Genomic DNA, 20,759 nt, shown 5'->3' on the forward strand with positions numbered 1-20,759 from the left:
TTTAAATGAAAATATTCCAGTAATTATTGCATCTATTCTGTTTCAGAAAATACTTGACACTTTAATTATTAAATAGAATGTCACTTTAAACTAGTGGTGTATTTGACTTACAGTATTTTTAAACTTAACATTTTTTTTTCCTAAATAGGAAAAAATGTACACTGACAGATTCCTGTGATGTAATAAGGTAGATCATTTATTGCACATATTTGGGGTTCCTGCCTTTTTTTTTTCTGCAATAATAATGTAAACAGTACATACAGGAACATGCTCTTGGGATCTTAAACTTGGAATTTTCCATCTAATGTTTACCTAAACTCCTAAGTTTAAATTTGCTTTGATATATTTTCAGTTGTTGGATTCTTCTGAGCAGAGAGAAAGGTTTTTTTCTTTGAGTGGAGTAATCATGAACGTCTATAAATTTGTTTTCTACTGTAGCCACAGCAGTATACCATAGAATAGTTTTGGTAGTTGAATATATTGGGAATACTTACATTTAACCAAAATAATAGGAATTCCCTGTATTCTCTTTGGTTTTAGAGGCAAATCTGAAATCTGGGAGTTGAAATGAGGATAGTTTGGGGCTCTTAGGAAAACCTTAGGGAAACTGTATGAAACAGAAAAAGGCTTGCTGCTGGTGCTAGAAGAGTGACAGCTTGCTGAGGGGTTTGTGCGTGAGTGAATGTGGGGCCAGGTGGGAGCCTTCCTGTTTCTGGAAGGATGGTCTGTGCAGTAGTAACTCAGGCTGTGTGGTTCTTGCATCATCTGAGTTGTGAAGTGCTCTTCCTCTACTTCCAGGTCCTCCTTGTTATGGGGACTTAGGTTTTGACTAGGGCTTTCATTTAAAGGTGACGAAATTTGTTCATAATAGACTTTTAAAAATAAAACACCAATATTCCACCTTCCTGGGACTGACAGTCCTAGGACCCTGCCACCTTGTCAGGATCCTGCATCTCCCCTTCTGGTCCATTATTACCCTCCCAGCCCTGCCAGCCTTTCAGCTCCCTTGCCTCTTCCACTTTATTGCGCTTACCTGGCAGAAACCACCCCATTCAGTCCGTTCTCCATGCCCATTCACCTCCACTGACCTGTAGAGGCCCTAAGTGCTGCCAGCATCTCTGTTAGTGCATCCCGCCCTCTTTCTTCTATGCGGCATGCTGCCTACCCATCCTCTCTTCTAGATGCCACTTCATACCTTCTCCCCTCCTGTCCTCCCCAAATGTAAATGCAGAATGATGACATTGTGTTTGTTTTTTCTCTGTGAAATTGGAAGAAATCAGAAAAGAAGTTCCACCAACTTCCACCACACCTCTGGATCTGCACCCCATGTGGTCTGCCCTCTTTCCTTTTACTGCAGGTGATCTGTGTGCCCCAGAAAAGGTCAGCCTCTCCTCTTAGTCACTTGACTTGCCTGCTTTCAGCTGGACTCTTATCAGTTCCCACCTTCCCCCTGGATTCTTGCCCTCACTTTGCAAATGTCTGTCTCATCCTGCAAAGGTCTTTCTTGACCTCATATCTTCTCCAGCCACTGCACTGTTTTTCTTCCCCTTTACTGCAGAGTTCCTTGGAAGAATTTTCTGTACTCCCTGCTTTACTTCCACTCTTCCCATTCTCTTTGAACTCAGTCCAGTGAGGGTTTTGACCCGCCACTGCAGCATGCTGCAGCTGTCACACTCACCATCGATCTCGTTTCCAGCAAGTCCGACCAGCGAGCATCCGTCGGCTCATTTGATCCACCAGCATCAGTGAATACAGTTGATCATCCTCCTGGAAATAAGGATCTTCAAAGATCTTGAAGGGTTTCCTGGTTTTCCTCCTCCTCCCTGATTGCTCGTAGCCTCTTTTGCTGATGCCTCTCAATGAGACTGTTGGGGGCTTGATCCCCATCTCCTCTCACCCTCCACCTAGGGACTCACTGACTTGCATGGAACAAAATGATTATCCTCATTTGCAGTCTGCAACACACCCAAGAACTCCAGACTGTGAATTGCACTCGACTGTCTAATAACCATTTCAAATTAGCACGTCCAAACCCAAACTTTTACACCTTCCCTTCAAAATATACTCTTCCCGTAGTCACTCTCTTCTCAGGAACCAATGACTCCATCCTTCACTTGCTCCCACCAGAATCCTTGGAGGCATCCTCGGGCCTTTCTTTCTCTGCGATCTTTGACCCGTCAGGAGCTCCTGCTGGCTCTGCGGTGAACAGGTCCAGAGTCCCTGCTTCTCACCACCTGCGGTGAGCCCACCCTGGTCCACTGCATAATTGCAGTCATTTCTTACCCATCTCTGCACTTCTGGCCTCACCTTCTGACAGGCTGTTCTGAACACAGCATCCAGGGGAATCCTTTGAAAACTGGTGAAGGGCACAGCTCATGAGAATTCTTACTTAGGCTCCTTCTTTTCTCTAATATTGATCTTAGTTCAGACCCTCATTAATCCCTGGGATTATTGCAGTGAACTCACCGCTGATTTCCCAGTCTTAATCTCCTCCAGCCCAGGGGTAGCAATGCTTCCAGTGACCTTTCATTGCTCCAACAAACCCATTTTGAGCACATCCCTTATGCTAATGACTGACTGAGACTCTACCAGTTTTGCCCCATTTTCTGTTCAGGGTCCTCAAAGCCTGTAGTTAAGGCAATTTCTATAGCCTTCAACATTAAATCCAGGTTTCAGGCTGTGTGCTGTTGTTCTCAGAAGGGCTGCCCACTTCTGACCTCACCTGCTTCCTCCATACACGCTGCCCATGCCCCAGCCCTGCTGAAGCCTTCGCTTATCAGATACCTTCTGCTTTTGTGAAAGAGGCTCTCACTGGCTATACAGCATGTTCAGAATTCAGCTCAATTCAAGTGCTGTGTCCTTCAGCAAACCTTCTGAGAAGCACTCCCACTTCCCATCATGGATGGCTTCAACTCAGCTCCCGCAGTATCCTGGGCATCTCTCACCCAGAGCACGTACTGCTTTGAGGTTCCTGCCAGCTTGTCTGTCTGTTCTTTAAAGCATCCTAGGAGTGGACAGGCCTTGTTTCTGTGTTGCTGCAGCAGCCAGCATAGATGAGATATACACTAATTCTTGAAATAACTGTAACGTCCGATCGAGGTGGAGGCACTCACTTATGCTTTGATGCATCTCCCCTCCAAACACAGCAGTGAAAAGGTACAATTTAAGTAGAGAAACAAACCAAAAAGCATAGCCAGCCCCCCAAGCAAGAGAAATACCCTTCAGTACACAAACAGACTAGAAACCTAGCATGGTAAGCCTGAATTGACTGGATTTCACTGGCCACTGAGCTGTAAGCTCCAAGCAGGCAGGCAGTGTCAGTAGGAAACTGGATTCTTAGAGGGGTAAGGGTAACAGGGACTAAAGTGTTCAGTGGAATTAGAACTAGATGTAGCTACTTTTTTTTTCTTTTTCTTTTTTTTTGAGACAGGGTCTCGTCACCCGGGCTGGAGTGCAGTGGTGCGATCACAGCTCACTGCAGCCTCAACCTGCTGGGCTCAAGCAGTCCTCCTGTCTCAGCTTCCTGAGTAGCCAGGTCTGTGCTACTGGGTCTACGCATGGTGTGTGCCACCATGCCTGGCTAATTTTTTATGTTTTATAGAGATGGGGTCTCATTATGTTGCCCAAGCTGGTCTTGAACTCCTGGGTTCAAGCAGTCCTCCAACCTTGGCCTCCCAAAGTGCTGGGATTACAGGCAAGAGCCACCATGCCTGGCCTTAGATAGTTTTTGAAGCTGGAGTTAGATAACTTTTCCCCATCTAAGGCAATTCTCTGCTATACAGATTGGGGCTCTACTGGCAGTTGTGGTCCTAGGGAGGTAGAACACAAGGCCTGGGATGAGCCATGCTATTCCATGGTTCTCTACCAGGGTCTGCACTGTTGGTGACATAACCACGCAACAGAATCCTGCATCACCATGGAAAACCTAGTTCTGGACGGAGGCCTTGGAAGGCTCGGAGGGCAACAACCACAGAACACTAGTGCTATGGGCTGAATACTTTTGTGTCCCCTGCTCTGCCAAAGTCATATGCTCAAATCCCACTTCCTGGTTTCACTGTATTAGAAGGTAGAGCCCTTGGGAGGGGATTAGGTCATGAGGGTGGACTCCTTATGAATGGAATAATGTGCTTAGAAGAGACCCCATAGAGACCCCTGGCCCCTTCCATCATGTGAGGACATAGAAGCTGGCAGTTGGGCCCTCACTAGACACCGAATCTGCTGATGCCTTGCTTCTGAACTTCCAGCCTCGAGAACTGTGAAAAATGAATTTCTATTGTTTATAAGCCACTCAGGTAATGGGAGTTTGTTATAGCAGCCTGAATGGACTGAGCCACTAGACAGGGAGGAGAGCACCAGCAGCAGAAAACCTTCTGTCACGATGAGCCCGAAACCCGACATCAAACCTTCTGTCACGATGAGCCCGAGACCCCAATTCCTCTATGCTCGGAGACCTCTAAAACACATCCTCACAGAGTTGATGCCTTACAGAGCTGTGCATTTACTGCATGGGAAATTTAAGGACAGTCTGGCAAAAACTGTCAAAATAAGTATGTTTAAGATGCTTAAAAAGATAAATTAGCATCCATGAAAACAAACAAATTTTCCAAAAGGAAACAAGAGCAAGAAGATATGACCCAAAAAAGAAAAAGAAAAAAGAAAAAGGAAGAAGAACTTGAAATCTAGTAAATGAAAAGGGTATTAGCCAGGATGATAGACTCTGGACTGGACATAGTCAAAGACAAAATTAGTGGATTGGCAGTTACTTCACAAAATTGACCCAGATGACAGGGACAAGGTGGAGGGGCACAATGATAAAATTCAAGGTCCTGAATTCAGGCAAGCCTGGAGCCGACTCTGTACTTTGACTTGACAGTTATGTGCCATATTATGGCTATTTATTAATTATTATTTTTTGAGATGGAGTTTTGCTCTTGTTGCCCAGGCTAGAGTGCAATGGTGCAATCTCGGCCCACTGGAACCTCCGTCTCCCAGGTTCAAGCAATTATCCTGTCTCAGTGTCCTGTAGCTGGGATTACAGGCGTGCACCACCATGTCCAGCTAATTTTGTATTTTTAGTAGAGACGGGATTTCTCCATGTTGGTCATGCTGGACTCGAACTCCCGACCTCAGGTGATCTGCCTGCCTCGGCCTCCCAAAGTGTTGGGATTACAGATGTGAGCCACTGTGCCCGGCCTAATAATGGCTTTTTAACTGAAGCTGGTTTGAGTCTGTTTGCTTTTTGCCTGCAAGAGAAATAATCTTTCCTCATATACGAACCCCTTCATCAGATGACAGTGTTTCGTTAAAGTTAGGCATTAGATGATCTGACAGTCAGCTAGAGTTAATTATCAGAAAAGATGTAAATCAGGGTATTTGATATGATTAATATTGGCACATAAAAAAGAAATCTCTGAAACTTAGGAAGGAAAACAAACTTGATGGGAGGACGTGGACAGAAGACTGGTCTACTCAGTGGCCTGTCCCCACCCTCCTCCCGCACACCGCCCAGCCCAGGAGCCCGCTTCTGAATACTGCGTTCGATCTCTGAAACCTCTGAAGAGGTTTTAGCACTTACAGATCCTTACCAGGTTTTAAGCCACATTTGGGTGATCTTCATTAGTATTGTTGGCATTTCTTTGTGTTTGCAAGTATGCACGGAAATACTGAATTGAAGAGCTATTCATGTTCTTTAGCTAATTTTATGGTCTCAGGAGCAGCCTTTTCTCCAAAACTCACTGTATAATATGTTTATAATATCTATATATATTTAATTGCAATAAAATATACTAACATAAAACTTGCCAGCTTAAGCAGTTCAGTGAATGCTAGATCGATGTAGTGAAATGTGCTTGTGTCCACTCCCCACCCCCGCTGTGTTCAGCCTCTGCTGTTACTCCGCAGCCAGGCGCAGCTTTGGGTGTGTCCACAGTCACCCTGCTGCTGTCTTCCACTCTCTCTGACCACATTCAGTTATGAGCCCCACATATGTTTCTGTTGTCTTCAGCAGTGCCCTGGGATAATTAGAAACCAATTCAGTGAAATTGTGGCTAATTCTAAGAAGCAGTTTCTGAAGTCATTTTAGGAGATTTCTTCCCACTCTGGAGGGCTCCTGCAGCAAGAATTCTCCAGCTCCCCCTGCAGACTAGCCAGCCGCAGTCCAGGCTGTGTCTCCATTAAACCCACACCTCCAGTTGCCTTCACTAGGACCTCCACTGCTCCTAGATTTAAAGAGAGTGCCTTTAGGTTTAAATGTCACCAAACTTGTTTCTCCCTGAATGACGCCCCTGGTTTTATGGTGGCAGCCAGGGCCCTCTCAGCTTGTCACTCCAGCCCTGGCAGCCACTGTCTTACAGAGCCAGGGCACAGCTGATCAGGACCCCCGGTATTCTCAGCCTGCCACACTCAAAGTTGAGCCTCCATTCCAGAGTGGAGGCTGGACAGAGGTAGGAAGGCCCCCCTTGCCCATGGCTCCACTAGCCAGGATGCAGCATCAGCACCACGTAGCTGGGGCGGGATGGAGCTGGGGGAGAGGGTACTACATTATCAGCTGCAGCAGTCTGGAACAGAGTCGCTGCCTCACTGACCTGGAAAGGCGAGGCAGGGAGCAGTCTTGGTTCAAATACAACAGACTCTGGCCTGTCTTACTGAATTTTCAGCTGTTTGCTGTGAACCCTTAGAACGATCTCCAGAGTCTTTGAATAGTTGTTTTCTTACAATGTTCACTTGTTTTCCTTGGGAGCATGCAGGTCAGTGGAGCTTCTTGTGCTGTCATGCTAGAAGTTGATTACCCACAGTAGGGATTCCTGCAGAAGAAATATTACTTTAGAAGAGAGACTGGGCATGGTGGCTCAAGCCTGTGGTCTCAGCTACTTGGGAGGCTGAGGCGGGAGGGTCACTTGAGCTCAGGAAGTCGAAGCTGCAGTGAGCCATGGTCACACCATTGCACTCTAGCCTGGGTGACACAATGAGACCCTGTCTCAGAAAAAGGAAGAAAAGGAGGCTAGGACAGGGGTAGTGGCCTTCTAGGCCTTCTTTCCTCTCTCTCCAGCAACTCTAGATCACATGTCTGTGAGTCATTTGAAAATGTCTTCATTCAGTTCATGTCAGGATCCTGTTCAGGAAAATGTTTTGGACTTCTCTGGCTGCTGAGAAGGTGGACTTGGATTCCCCTTCTTTCCCTGCTGTCCTTGTCCCAGGGCCCAGGGTTAGAGGGAAGTCAGATGGTCTGTCAGTGTTGTGATTTATTAGGGAATCTGTGTGGTCTTAGGCCAGTCCATTGATGCCCTCTTTCTCTGGAGGATCACAAAGATCCCTTCCCCATAACTTGTAATGAGGTTGCCTTTGCGTGAAGACTGTGGAGCCTTGATGAAAGGCTTTCTTTAGAGGGTCTTTCTTATTTAATTTTGTTTTGTGATTTTCTAGGAGTTTGCAGCACTTACTAAAGAACTCAATGTATGCAGGGAACAGCTCCTTGAAAGGGAAGAAGAAATTGCTGAACTGAAAGCAGAAAGGAATAACACCAGGGTGAGTGTGACCTTTCCGTTCACCCCCTGTCCCTGGAGCCACTATCAGGAGGAGGGGCGCTGTCTCAGAACGAAAGGACGACCCACTCTGTCCGGCCTGAAATACTTTTCATACCTTTTCCCACTGAGCAGACTGTGATTAGTCAGCATAATCACACATTCATGGCTTGAAATTTGTGATGAGAATTTATGATATTTTAATACAATTGAGAGGAATTTGTCTTTCTGTGGAATTGAAGGGACTTCATTTTAGTACGAGACTGTAAAGGAGTTATTTGCCCCAGATTCAATCATGAAATTAAAAATGCTCTTTAACGAGTCTTTATTTTGGCCTTTTATTTCAGCTGCTGTTAGAGCATTTGGAATGCCTTGTCTCCAGGCATGAGCGGTCTCTTAGGATGACCGTGGTGAAGAGACAAGCGCAGTCTCCAGCAGGCGTGTCCAGCGAAGTGGAAGTGCTGAAAGCACTGAAGTCCTTATTTGAGCACCATAAAGCTCTGGATGAAAAGGTGCCGTCAGCCACATAAGTCTTGGTTTGTGCACATGCCGTGTGTTAGGCCAGCTTCACAAGTGTTGGTGTAACTTTTACTTTTTGAAGCTTCTTGAATTCTTGGAAATAACTTCTCTAAGAAGACAGGGTTTTGTAGGTTTAAAAAGTACTAATTGGCATAAATGTCTTAAAATTACTAATATATATTAATTTGCTCTTACGAATTGGGTAGTATTAGGTTGTTGCAAAAGTAATTGTGGGCTTTGCTGTTACTTATTGTGGCAAAACCTGCAATTACTTTTGCAACAACCTCATATTTCGGGGGAAGATTTCTTTTTCTCAAACTTGATTTAGAGCCATTAAAAAGTTTTCTTGACAGTAAGATCAATGACAGACATTAATGGTATTGTATTATGTTATATTACACTAATATATACATTAAGTGTATATATTACACTTAACTATATATTAAGAATAAAATAAACAGTATACACACACACACACAAACTCAACCCCTTTTATTTTCAGGTGAGAGAGCGATTACGAGTAGCACTTGAAAGATGTAGTTTGTTAGAAGAGGAATTAGGTGCCACACACAAAGAGGTAAGCTTGAGCTTCATCATGAGTTGAATTGGGGGGGGTTTATTTTTATCCTTTAATTATTAAAAGAAGCATAAGGCCAGACACGGTGGCTCACGCCTGTCATCCCAACACTTTGGGAGACTGAGGCGGGCAGATCACCTGAGGTCAGGAGTTCCGAGACCAGTCTGACCAACGTGGTGAAACCCCATTTCTACTAAAAATACAAAAATTAGCCGGGAGTGGTGGCATGTTCCTTTAGTCCCAGCTGCTCGGGAGGCTGAGACATGAGAATTGCTTGAGCCCAGGAGGTGGAGGTTGCAATGAGCTGAGATTGCACCATTGCACTCCAGCCTGGGTGACAGAGTGAGACTCTGTCTCAAAAAAAAAAAAAAAAAAAAAAGAGAAGTATAAGGACTGTAGTTGTACATATCACATGTTACTTATCTTCCCGATTGAGGACCAGCCTATCTGAGTCATTTTAAGGACTAGAAAACGATGGTTACCTAAGGATTCATCTGGCCAGTGGATAATAAATTCCATCTTTAATGACCTGGTTATTTTCGGATTAGGTAGCATTGCCATATGCTTTCTCTTTTATACTATGTTAAGCAGTTTTTAGTTGTGTTTTTCCAAAAGGAGTTTTGCTATCTTTACTTATTTCTCTTATGTAAGGTATTTTACACTCATATTCAATTTTTTGGTTTCAGCTAATGATTCTTAAAGAACAGAATAATCAGAAAAAAACACTAACAGATGGAGTGCTGGACATAAACCATGAACAAGAAAATACACCAAGCACGAATGGAAAGGCAAGTCTGTAGGCTTTCTCTTTATTCTGTTTGATTTCATTTGTTCACAGTATGTGTCGGGTTATGTGGAAAACAGTTGCTAAAGTACCGGCTTAGAGCTGAAGTGGTCATGAAAGTTGTGCAATCCAACAGATTGCATAAGTCAGTTTTGATTTTAGCTATTTCCTGGAAGTATTTTTATTTTATAGCTCACCAAATAAGGGTATTTAAGGATTTTTTTTCCCCCTATCAGAGATCTTCTGATGGTTCTTTAAGCCACGAGGAAGACCTTGCTAAAGTAATTGAGCTCCAAGAAATCATAAGTAAGCAGTCAAGGGAACAGAGCCAAATGAAAGAACGCCTGGCTTCCCTCTCCAGTCATGTGACAGAACTGGAAGAGGATCTGGACACCGCTAGAAAAGATCTCATCAAATCCGAAGAAATGAACACAAAATTGCAACGAGATGTCCGTGAAGTGAGCAATAACAAAAATTACAGTCTTGTCATGAAGTTGAATGTTTGGGATGTTTTAGTTAAATGATTTTTTTTCTCCTTTTGTCCCTTACTCTCCCAATTACTTTCAACCTTTGGATTATTGTATAAGTTATATTGAAAAGGAGAGAGTGCTGTGAAACTGCCATAAGTTACCTCCCCATTTTTGTTGTGAAATCTCCTGTCCCTGAGCTCTTCAAAGTAGAGAACTAGTCCCACTGACTGACATGACCATGGAGTGGACGCCACACTGGCCCCTCCTACTTGTGCTGCTTTAATATTGTTTAATGTCCTTGTTTGTAGATTCTTCATCTGTGCAATTTCTAGGCTGTCTTAATTTGTTCTTACGTTCAGATTGCCTTCTGTTGCACACATACTTAGCAAGCAGACATTGATACTGGCTGTGCTAGTTCACGTAGGGCAATGTGAGTATAGTCTCTTAACTGTGGGAGGGGGTGTTGCTGGCGGTCTTCTCATTTTCTGACCTGCTCCTTCAAGGAATTCCTGGCATTGAATATTAATGGTCAGACAAACAATCAAGAGTGGAATTTGCTTCTACATGGGTCATCAGGATCATATAGCAAAAATACATGGCAGTATACTCATTGCTGACAAATATTTCTACCATTATAACTGAGAAACTATTTGATCATGAATGCCGGGCGTGGTGGCTCACGCCTGTAATCCCAGCACTTTGGGAGGCTGAGGTGGGTGGATCATGAGGTCAGGAAATCGAGACCATCCTGGATAACACGCCGAAACCCCATCTCTACTAAAAAATACAAAAAAATTAGCCAGGCATGGTGGCAGGCGCCTGTAGTCCCAGCTACTCAGGAGGCTGAGGCAGGAGAATGGCGTGAACCCGAGAGGCGGAGCTTGCAGTGAGCCGAGATCGGGACACTGCACTCCAGCCTGGGCGACAGAGGGAGACTCCGTCTCAAAAAAAAAAAAAAAAAAAAAAAAGAGAGAAACTATTTGATCATGAAACAGTGAGGCTGAGTGCTTTCTCAGGTGCCCTTCCTGTCACTTTCTGACCTGCACTTTGTCCCTTGTCAGGCGCCTCAACCATTGAATGTCTGCTTTTCAGTTTGGTTGTTTGACGTTGAGTAATTTCATGTAGAAATTCACCACAGGAAGAACATTTGCATGTAGTATGTCACCTACTAGGTTCTATTCTTTGGCTACAGCAGGAGATTATGTGGCAGAGATTAATATGCAGAGAATTTTGAAATTCTTTTGAGACCTATCACTTTTATTTTTTAATTTTAACTTTTAAGTTTGGGGTACGTGTGTAGGTCTGTTACGTAAGTAAACTTGTGTGCTGGGGGTTTGTTTTACAAATTATTTCATCACACATGTACCAAGCCTAGTTATTTTTCCTGATCCTCTTCTTCCTCCCACCCTCCACCCTCCACCCTTTGATAGGCCCCAGTGTGTGTTGTTCCCCTCTGTGTGTCCCTGTGTTCTCATCAGTTAGCTCCCACTTATAAGTGAGAACATGAGGTATTTTGTTTTTCTGTTCCTGTGTTTGCTAAAGATAATGGCCGCCAGCTCTATCCATGTCTCTGCAAAGGACATGATCTCATTCTGTTTTATGGCTGCATAGTATTCCATGGTGTATATGTACCACATTTTCTTTATGGAGTCTGTCATTGATGGGCATGTAGGTTGATTCCTTGTCTTTGCTATTGTGAATAATGCTGCAGTGAACATACGTGTGCGTGTGTCTTTATAATAGAACGATTTATATTCCTTTGGGTATATACCCCGTAATGGGATTGCTGGGTTGGTATTTCCATCTTTAGGTCTTTGAGGAATCTCCATGCTGTCTTCCACGATGGTTGAACTAATTTATACTCCCATCAACAGCAGGAAAACATTCTTTTCTCTCCACAACCTCACCAGCATCTGTTATTGATTGACTTTTCCACCATAGCCATTCTGACTGGTGTGAGATGGTGTCTCATTGTGGTTTTGATTTGCATTTCTCTAATCAGTGATGTTGAGCTTTTTTCCCCTATCACTTGTAATATTTAGACTTTGCTAACTTTAGTCATTTTATAAATAGGGAACAACTTGAAAATAGTGAATTCTGGAGGTGGAGGACAGGTATTTCACAAGCAAAAAGTTCTGGTCCTAGCCTTAAGTGTTTGATACTGTATAGTAATCATCTTGTAGACTTCAGGTAGTTGCATCCAATTGAATTAAACTAGTACTTCTGTTTCCATTTGTCGGTATGCCTGAGTCTTGTAATTGTATGAGAGTTCATCCAACCCTTATCCTAGAAAGTGGGACTTGTATCTCACTACTGTGTCCACTGAGAGAGGCCACACCCTGTCCTGTGTGAGACCATTTGTAGCGTGAGGCAGACATAGACTGTGTCTTCTTTGAGGACACTTTCACCTCCTTGAAAAATATTTAGATATTTGAGTGTATATATTTTTATAATATTATGTAGAAATGGGAAAGCTTGGTCAACTGAGTGGCCAGACACAGTATTAAGAGAGACAAGTCTTTGTTAATCGTGTAGGTGACTATTTATGATATTTGAAGTAGTTACATTTTCATTCACATTTGAGAAAACTGACATCTTCATCGATTTAATTTTGGGGACACTATTTTTTTATTTTTATTATTATTATTTTTTTTGAGACAGGATCTCTCTCTGTTACCCAGGCTGGAGTGCAGTGGCGCCATCATAGCTCACTGCAGCCTTGAACTGCTGGACTCGAGCAATCCTCCTGCCTCAGCCTCCCAAGTACCTGGGACTACAGGGGCGTGCCACCATGTGTGGCTAAGTTTTGTTTCTTTAAAATGTTTTTGGCCAGGGACACTGGCTCACGCCTGTAATCCTAACACTTTGGGAGGCCAAAGGAAGGCCAAGGAGGATCTCTTGAGCACAGAAATTCAAGACCAGCCTGGGTGATAGAGTAAGACCCCTATATCTACAAAAAATTAAAAATTAGTTGGATATAGTGGTATACGCTTGTAGTCCCAGCTACTGGGAAGATTGAGTGGAAGGATCCCTTGAGCCTGGGAAGTCAAGGCTACGGTGAGCCTTGATTGCACCACAGCATTCCATCCTAGGTGATAGAGGGAGACTCTGTCTCAAAAAACAAAATAAAATATTTCTGTAGAGACAAGGTCTTGAACTCCTTACCTGAAGCCATCCTCCCACCTTAGCCTCCCAAAGTGCTGTGATTATAGGAGTGAGCTGCTGTATCTGGCCTGAGGATGCTAATTTTTAATTTGATTGGAAATTTGGGATTTAGTTCAGTTTTTTTTCTCTCTTAAGTATCTTAATGTGTAATCGTTAATTACCTACTTTTTTGTCCCCTCTGAAATACCTAATTTAGGCCATGGCCCAAAAGGAAGACATGGAAGAGAGAATCACTACTCTTGAAAAACGCTACCTCGCTGCACAGCGTGAAGCCACATCTGTGCATGACCTCAATGATAAACTTGAAAATGAAATTGCAAATAAAGATTCTATGCATCGACAGGTAATGGATTTTATCGACCTTTGTCTGGCTTCAGTTAATTATTAATGAAGTTAAAGACCCTTTTTCTCTCATTTTCATGTTGGAAATCAAGTCCAAACATCAAGTTTTTATGACCTTAGAATATTATGTTCAAGACATGTGGGAGTTCCTTCAGTTTAGAGGTTTTGATTACGTGGGATTTGATTTAACCATTTTGTCCTCAGTTTTTTCTTTTGTTGTAATTGAAAGTTAATCTTATTGCTTGTTAGCATTTTTACCAAAGGAGCAGAGAGTGGCAAAGAACTTCAAGGCAGTAGGCTATTTGTAACTAAGTGGGAGCACTATGATAAATGAATAGTACGACAAATGAAGTCTTGGTCGGATGCAGTGGCTCATGCCTGTCATTCTAACACTTTGGGAGGCTGAGGCGGGAAGATCGCTTGAGCCCAGGAATGTGAGAACAGCCTGGGCAACATAGCAAGACCCTGTCTCTACAGAAAATTAAATAATTAGCTGGGCATGGTGGCATGTGCCTTTAGCACTAGCTACTCAGGAGGCTAAGGAGGGAGGATGACTTGAGCCCTGGAGTTCAAGGCTTCAATGTGCTATGATTGTGCCACTGGACTCCAGCCTGGGCCACAGAATGAGACCCCGTCTCTAAAATAAAAAATGCAGCCGGGCCTGATGGCTCACGCCTGTAATCCCAGCACTTTGGGAGGCCAAGGCAGGTGGATCATGAGGTTAGGCGTTTGAGACCAGCCTGACCAACATGGTGAAACCCCGTCTCTACTAAAAATACAAAAATTAGCTGGGTGTGGTGGCGTGCTTCTGTAATCCCAGCTGCTACTCAGGAGGCTGAGGCAGGAGAATCGCTTGAACCCAAGGGGCAGAGATTGCAGTGAGCCGAGAGTGCGCCACTGCACTCCAGCCTGGGTGACACAGCTAGCCTCTGTCTCCAAAAAAAAAAAAAAAAAAAGGCAATGAAGTCTGTAGTAAGAAACTGTGTCTCCCATGGTTTCGTAAACCATACTTACTCTTGTAATTATAAGCATCACTGTATTCCAGCCTGGGTGACAGAGCAAGACTCTGTCTTTAAACAAAAACAAAAACAAAAAAGCTTCTTAGAAGTTATTTAGGAAAAGCAAACACTTTGGCAAGAGGTGTTTTGCACATTGAAACCAAGACCAGGAAAGTGGGCATGTACTCCTGGCAGCAAGAAAACCTTACCCAGGCCGGGCACAGTGGCACACACCCGTAGTCCCCACTTTGGGAGGCTGAGGCGGGTAGATCACTTGAGGTTAGGAGTTCAAGACCAGCCTGGCCAACATGCCGAAGCCCTGTCTCTACTAAAAATACAAAAATTAGCCAGACCTGGTGGCACATGCCTGTAATTGCAGCTACTCAGGAGGCTGAGGCAGGAGAATTGCTTGAACTCGAGAGGTGGAGGTTGCAGTTAGCCAAGATTGTACCACTGCACTCCAGCCTGGGTGACAAAGCAAGACTCTACTGTGTCTCAAAAAAAAAAACCTGACCCAGAAGCAACTCCCATCACTGTAGCTCTTCCATCATGACTCTCTTAGTCTGTATCTGCATTTCAGTTTGTTTCAATCTGTTAAAAACTGATATAGCTAGAAGATTTGTTGCATTTTGATGCTTTGCTCTCATTTTATAGACTGAAGATAAAAACCGCCAGTTACAGGAGCGCTTGGAATTGGCAGAGCAAAAGCTGCAACAGACACTGAGGAAGGCAGAGACGCTTCCCGAGGTGGAGGCGGAGCTGGCCCAGAGGGTGGCAGCGCTTTCCAAGGTAGTGTCATGAGCTTCGTTCTGGTTCGGCTGCCAGGCCTGTGACTGTGCCTTGCCTGTGTACCTTGTTTGTCACTGTTCTTATTACATCAGCACCTAAATCCATGGAAGTGCACGGATTTGGTTTGAGTGCTCTTTCATCTGAGATTGGAACACTTTGTAAATGCCGGACATGATCTTTTTATCCCAAAGTCTCCCTTGGTTTTGAGAGCTGTATACTATTTGTCCATGGCACGTGTGATCTGAGAGTTACTGCTTTTTAGAATTGTTTTGGTCACCAGCTTAAGCATAGGATAGAAGCCTCTGTAAAAGAAGGGTAGTTTTTCTCAAAAATAGGAAGATGCCATTCTTTAAAAAACACCATCAAGATAAATTCTTAATAAACACATTTTTAAGTAATTTTATTATTTTGAAATTACTTAAAAATGTGTTTTTAAGTAATATTTATTCATTTGTCCAACAACTGTTGACTAGGCATGTGCAAGACACAGTCCCTCCAAGTTCTCACCATTCATGGGGGAAGCAACTAAAGAGGCAAATGCTGTCATAGGTCCTGGGATCGGCAAGAGCCCAGGGAGCACATCACCGGGCAAACACCCAGCCTCTGGGGTGTGGGGAGCCCAGCACTGCAGTGCCAGGCAGGCGAGCAGCAGGAGCCGAGGCCCCTGTCCGTCGTCTTGAGTCTTCTGGCTCAAGCTTTTCAAGCTGCTGGGGAGGGCATCCTTCTGGACCATTCAGATGGTTTTAGGGCTCATAGACCTGTTCCTTCTAGCAAGTTTGTTGCTAACAGCTGTAAGAGAACCTTTCCTCCCACTCCATGATCTGTTTTTAAAGTCTCGATTTCTTTTCTCCCCTGTTATCTTTCCTGTCCCTTGTCGGCTTTGTAGTCTGACCTTTTGTCTTCTGGGAGCTCTGCTGCTAAGGAAGCTAAACTGTTGGAACTTACTTCCAAGCTTAGGAAGGTAGAATGGGTGCACTGCTCCTTGCTTGTGCTTGCTGCTGCTTTCTGCTTTCCATGCTTACTAACCAGAAGCAGTCTAAGGATGGAAGAATCATGACTCCATTGAGATTGGGCATAGGGGTTGGGGGGAAAACACGCAGTCAGTCGCCAGCAGCAGCCATGCTTCAGAATCACCAACACAAGAGGGCCAGCCACCTCACGGCCCAGCACGTGAAGCCCCGTAGGCTGTGTTGATGGATGAGTACGTGCTTTCCATTTAGTATGGCGGAGCAGCCCACACACAGCATGTTGCGCCTGTTGCCACTGCAGTGGTATGCAGCATGTCGTTAATGAAGTGTAAGGATGACGTCAGCTTACACTGTTTCTGCTGACAGGCTGAAGAGAGACATGGCAACATTGAAGAAAGGTTACGGCAGATGGAAGCACAGTTGGAGGAGAAGAATCAAGAACTGCAGCGGGTGAGCATGCAGCCCTGAGGGTGGGGGCGCTGAGTGGGTGCTGCAAGGGCATTGCTCGGCTGTGGGGAGCTCGGGGCCTCCCACCCCTGACTGAGATATTGGTCCTCCAGCTCAGTTCTGGTCGTGTGCTTTTGTTTTGCGCCCTCATCTGTGAGTCGCCTGTTAATGTGTACATCCCACACAGTAGTAGTTTTCAGTCAGTGTTGGGAGCCGCGGAAGAAGTTTGAGATCATAGGCAGTACTTCAGGTGTCCAAAAATGCTTCTTGCTTATCTAGCGGCCTATGAGGGGAACTGTTCCAGGTAGCTCTGGTACCAGCGTGCCCCCCACCGCCCGCCCCACAAATGTAGAGGCAGGTCCATTGTCCTGGATGACTAGTCCACTTGCCTAGGATATGGCACTGAATTCCCACATGCAGGTCAGAGGCCTGACCTCTGTCCCAGGTTAAAATACTCCAAACATAATGGCATGTTGGAATGAATGTTTCTAAGCAAGAGCAACACCGTAATTGAGCTACAGTAAAAAGCATTAGGAAGGAGTGTGGCAGTGGAGACTTCTGTCCATTGAATCCTAAGATTGTTTTCCTGAAAGAGCTGGGTGGATGTCAATATGGAACATCCAGGAAAAAGTTATAGCAAGAGCAGTCCCAGGGCCAGCTGGTACCAGGCCTGGGGTTTGGGGCGGATTTCTCTTTAACAAGTAGGTGGGGAAAGGAAGCATGCAGCATCTATTTGTAGAACTCTTGCACTGTCACATCAGCCCACTTTATAACATTAATTTAAGGCTACTAGATTTTGTTTTCACCAGAAATCTGTATTCTTGGCCATGCCCTGCAGAGAGTCAAAGGAGCTTCTGGGAAACAATGATTCCGACTCCCAGTGAGAGGCTGCATTTTAGGCAGTCCCCACGTCCCCTTCCAAAATGCACACTCATGCTCACAGACACAACAGGGAACTTTAAGCTGTGTTCTTTAAAAATTATTTAAATGCTGACAGAAAATAAGCACAAAGAAGGATATTGTTTCTTTCCTAAGAGGAAGTATGCGATACTCTGTATGCCACATGATGTGCTGGACCCTTTCAGGTAATGATAGTTGCTACATGTTAGACTTTATGAGAAAAGGAGAGGTCACTACCCATGTTTTCCCAGTGCAGAAATTGGGCGCACGGGGGGCGAATGCACTGCTGATGGCGCGGTCTCGTGGCTCTCTCCTCCTGCCTGGGCAGCATGACTCGGGTGCACATCGAAACTCCGTGCCACTGCCCCCTGCCTGGGAGGAGCCCCCTGAGCACTTGGGTGATGAGGGCATGGAGGTGCCACCTGGACAGGTGCCACCTACTGACACTGCCTATCCCCTTCTGCCTGTCATTTGAGAAACAAAAGTTTTAAACCATGAACTTGATTATGGTTTTATAAAATAATAGACATGTCAGTTTTGTTACTACATATTAAAATTACTTAAGGTAATTATTTACAATTTTTGAATGTAAATTTCCATTATGAGAAATTTAAGCAATGTAAAGATATAAAGGAAAAATATGAAAGTCTCTCTAGCGCTATTTTTTTTTCCAAAACAAACTTTTTAACTTTTTTGTTTTGTAAATTAAATTCACCCTTCCTCCCCAAATCCAGACCCAAGCTTTTAGTTACATAAGGGGAAATTCCTCTACCAGCGTGGAGACAGGCTCATCCTCTAAATATCTGCTATAAATCTGCTCCTTAAGTCCCTCTGACAGTTAACAACTAGTGATATTCCTGAGGAGTCCTGTTGTAGGAGCAGTGGGACCTTCTAGTTAATGACCTCTCCAAGACTTGTCCCGTGTTCCCAGTGTCCATGAGTCGGTTCTGGTCACCATGCAAAAGTCCACTCAAGATGGCAGTGCGGGGAGCAGCTGGGGGAGGGGAGGGCACGCATATCACCCTGTTGGTCCTTGTGCTTTTAAAATAATGATCGAGGATTTACGTGAGGTTTCTAAGACTTTGTTTCTCCTGCTTTAGGCAAGGCAAAGAGAAAAAATGAACGAAGAACATAATAAACGTTTATCAGACACTGTTGACAAGCTGCTTTCAGAATCTAATGAGAGGCTTCAACTTCATCTTAAAGAGAGAATGGCTGCTTTGGAAGATAAGGTAGGTTAGATAACACGGACATCGCTGGAGCTTTCCCACCCTCTGCCAAAAGACTGCTTATCTGCCCCTGAGCAGGCATGTGTAACAGTGGTTAGCAGCTGTTACCGAAAATGGGAATTATTCTTTAAAGTGGAAAAGGTACACACAGTTATCCAGTCACTGAATTAACTTATTGTTTGCTAAGTCCATGCCCCATTTGCATGTATGGGAAATTGTTTATCATTCTTATTCCCTAGAATGAGAGTAGGTAAGTGGTTTTTATAAAGGGCCAGATAGTAAATATTTTAGGCTTTTAGTAGTTATGAGTAATTAAATAATTTTATGCCAATCAAGTAATTAGCACAAAAGCAGCCATAAATAACATGTAAATGAATGGGTGTGGCTATGTTCCAATAAAATTCATTTGCAGAAACAAGCAGTGGGCTGGTTTTGGCCGTCAGGTTCTAGTTTGCCAGCCCCTGCACTAGGATCATTTTTTGGGCCCAACCCTCACCTCTTTATTGTTCATGCATTAGAAGTTAATTTCTGGCCGGGCACAGTGGCTCACGTCTGTAATCCGAGCACTTTGGGAGGCTGAGGCAGGCAGATCACTTCAGCCAGGAGTTCGAGACCAGCCTGGCCAACATGGCCAAACTCTGTCTCTACTAAAAATATAAAAATTAGCCAGGCCTGGGGGCACCCGCCTGTAGTCCCAGCTACTTGAGAAGCTAAGGTATGAAAATCGCTTGAACCCAGGAGGTGGAGGTTGTAGTGAGCCAAGATCGCGCCACTGTACTTCATTCAGCCTGTGTGACAGAGCAAGATCCTGTCTCCAAAAAAAAAGAAAAGAAAAAAGTTAATTTCTGTCTCATTAATAAATAGGACACTTAGGTTGTATCGTGTACTATAAAGAGTTCAGTCAGCTGAAACCAAATAAATATTCCAACCTCTACCTTCGTTCTTTTTCATTTGATTTGGAAAAAGTTTAAGCCTGGACTCTGAGCACTGTCATCATGCAAACATGTTAGCTGTCACGAGAGCAAAGGGATATCCTAGAATCTGTGTCAGAGAAGCTCTAATGGGCGGAAGCTGGATTCCCGTTTGATAAAGCCTGTCCTGACTGTGCAGTGTCCCTAGCTATGGGACTCAGAAACTGCCCTGAGATTGGCTGTTAGGATTGGGGTCTGCTCATCTGAGAGACTAATGATTCCTGCTCATTGCATGACACATTTATTTATACGGTGCTGACCATGGAGGGCATTTTCCAGAGACCATACAGAGTCGTTATCCCACTCACCTCCTTGATCAGTGGGTCAGCCTTAATGGAGCAGTGTTTTTATCTTTGATTTTAATTATACATTTGAAACTTAAATTTAGGTTTCCCAAGTGACCAAGAAATTGTAAAGCCTAAAAGTTAGTATAAGCCAGTTTAACTGATTAAAATGAACTTGCACCATGAACTTGACATACCTACCTTTAGAAAGTTCAGTTGGTGAGGAGCAGATGTTATATTAGTAAGAGATATAAGAGAAGGTGTCGCCGCCTCACGGTCTAACTCTGGGACTATAGCAGTGCTTGCTGGTGTGCTCTTTTGCTCCGTTCCCTTTCTGTGGTCCTTTTTTTTTTTTTTTTTTAAACGAATACAGCCATGCTATGCATTTAAATGGGACATTTTAAAGAAACACTAAAGGACTATCTGTCTTTTTCAGAATTCTCTATTAAGAGAAGTTGAAAATGCAAAAAAGCAATTAGAAGAAACACAGCATGATAAGGTACTGAAATCTTCTCTAAATCCATGAAGAGCTGAGTTGAACTGAGTTGATGATGATGATAGTTACTGCAGTTGTCTGACAGTGGAGAGCAGCTTGGTTTGTGGCTCTCATAGTCCACTGCCATAAGTTTCTAGCACTCTCAGGCTTGTATGTTGAATGCCTTTGTATTTCGGGTGTATTTTGAGTCTGGCTATGCACATTGTTCAGAATTTGGAGTCCTTTCTGGGTTTATTTGAAGCTAAAATATTAGCATCAATGACAGTGCTGTCCAACAGAAATATAATATGAGCTGCATAT

The 20,759-nt window shown here is 44.0% G+C and overlaps 1 protein-coding gene across 12 annotated transcripts in view; it reads left to right on the forward strand.

Annotated features, from left to right (window-relative positions):
• PPFIA1 (PTPRF interacting protein alpha 1) overlaps positions 1-20,759 on the forward strand; it is a 119,393-nt gene that overhangs the window by 46,114 nt on the left and 52,520 nt on the right. For 8 of the 12 annotated variants that reach the window (XM_030811419.1, XM_030811420.1, XM_030811418.1 and 5 more), the window contains 11 exons: positions 7,423-7,524; positions 7,868-8,032; positions 8,542-8,616; positions 9,303-9,404; positions 9,637-9,858; positions 13,232-13,378; positions 15,030-15,164; positions 16,051-16,125; positions 16,499-16,582; positions 18,580-18,711; positions 20,400-20,462. In XM_030811419.1, the coding sequence (XP_030667279.1) occupies positions 7,423-7,524; positions 7,868-8,032; positions 8,542-8,616; positions 9,303-9,404; positions 9,637-9,858; positions 13,232-13,378; positions 15,030-15,164; positions 16,051-16,125; positions 16,499-16,582; positions 18,580-18,711; positions 20,400-20,462 (1,302 nt within the window). The remainder of the gene's footprint in view (positions 1-7,422; positions 7,525-7,867; positions 8,033-8,541; positions 8,617-9,302; positions 9,405-9,636; positions 9,859-13,231; positions 13,379-15,029; positions 15,165-16,050; positions 16,126-16,498; positions 16,583-18,579; positions 18,712-20,399; positions 20,463-20,759) is intronic. The other 4 variants (XM_003278025.3, XM_030811423.1, XM_030811424.1 and 1 more) reach the window with 1 other exon arrangement.

Source organism: Nomascus leucogenys, chromosome 4 (genome assembly GCF_006542625.1).
Source record: "Nomascus leucogenys isolate Asia chromosome 4, Asia_NLE_v1, whole genome shotgun sequence".
Classification (NCBI taxonomy): Eukaryota; Metazoa; Chordata; class Mammalia; order Primates; family Hylobatidae; genus Nomascus; species Nomascus leucogenys.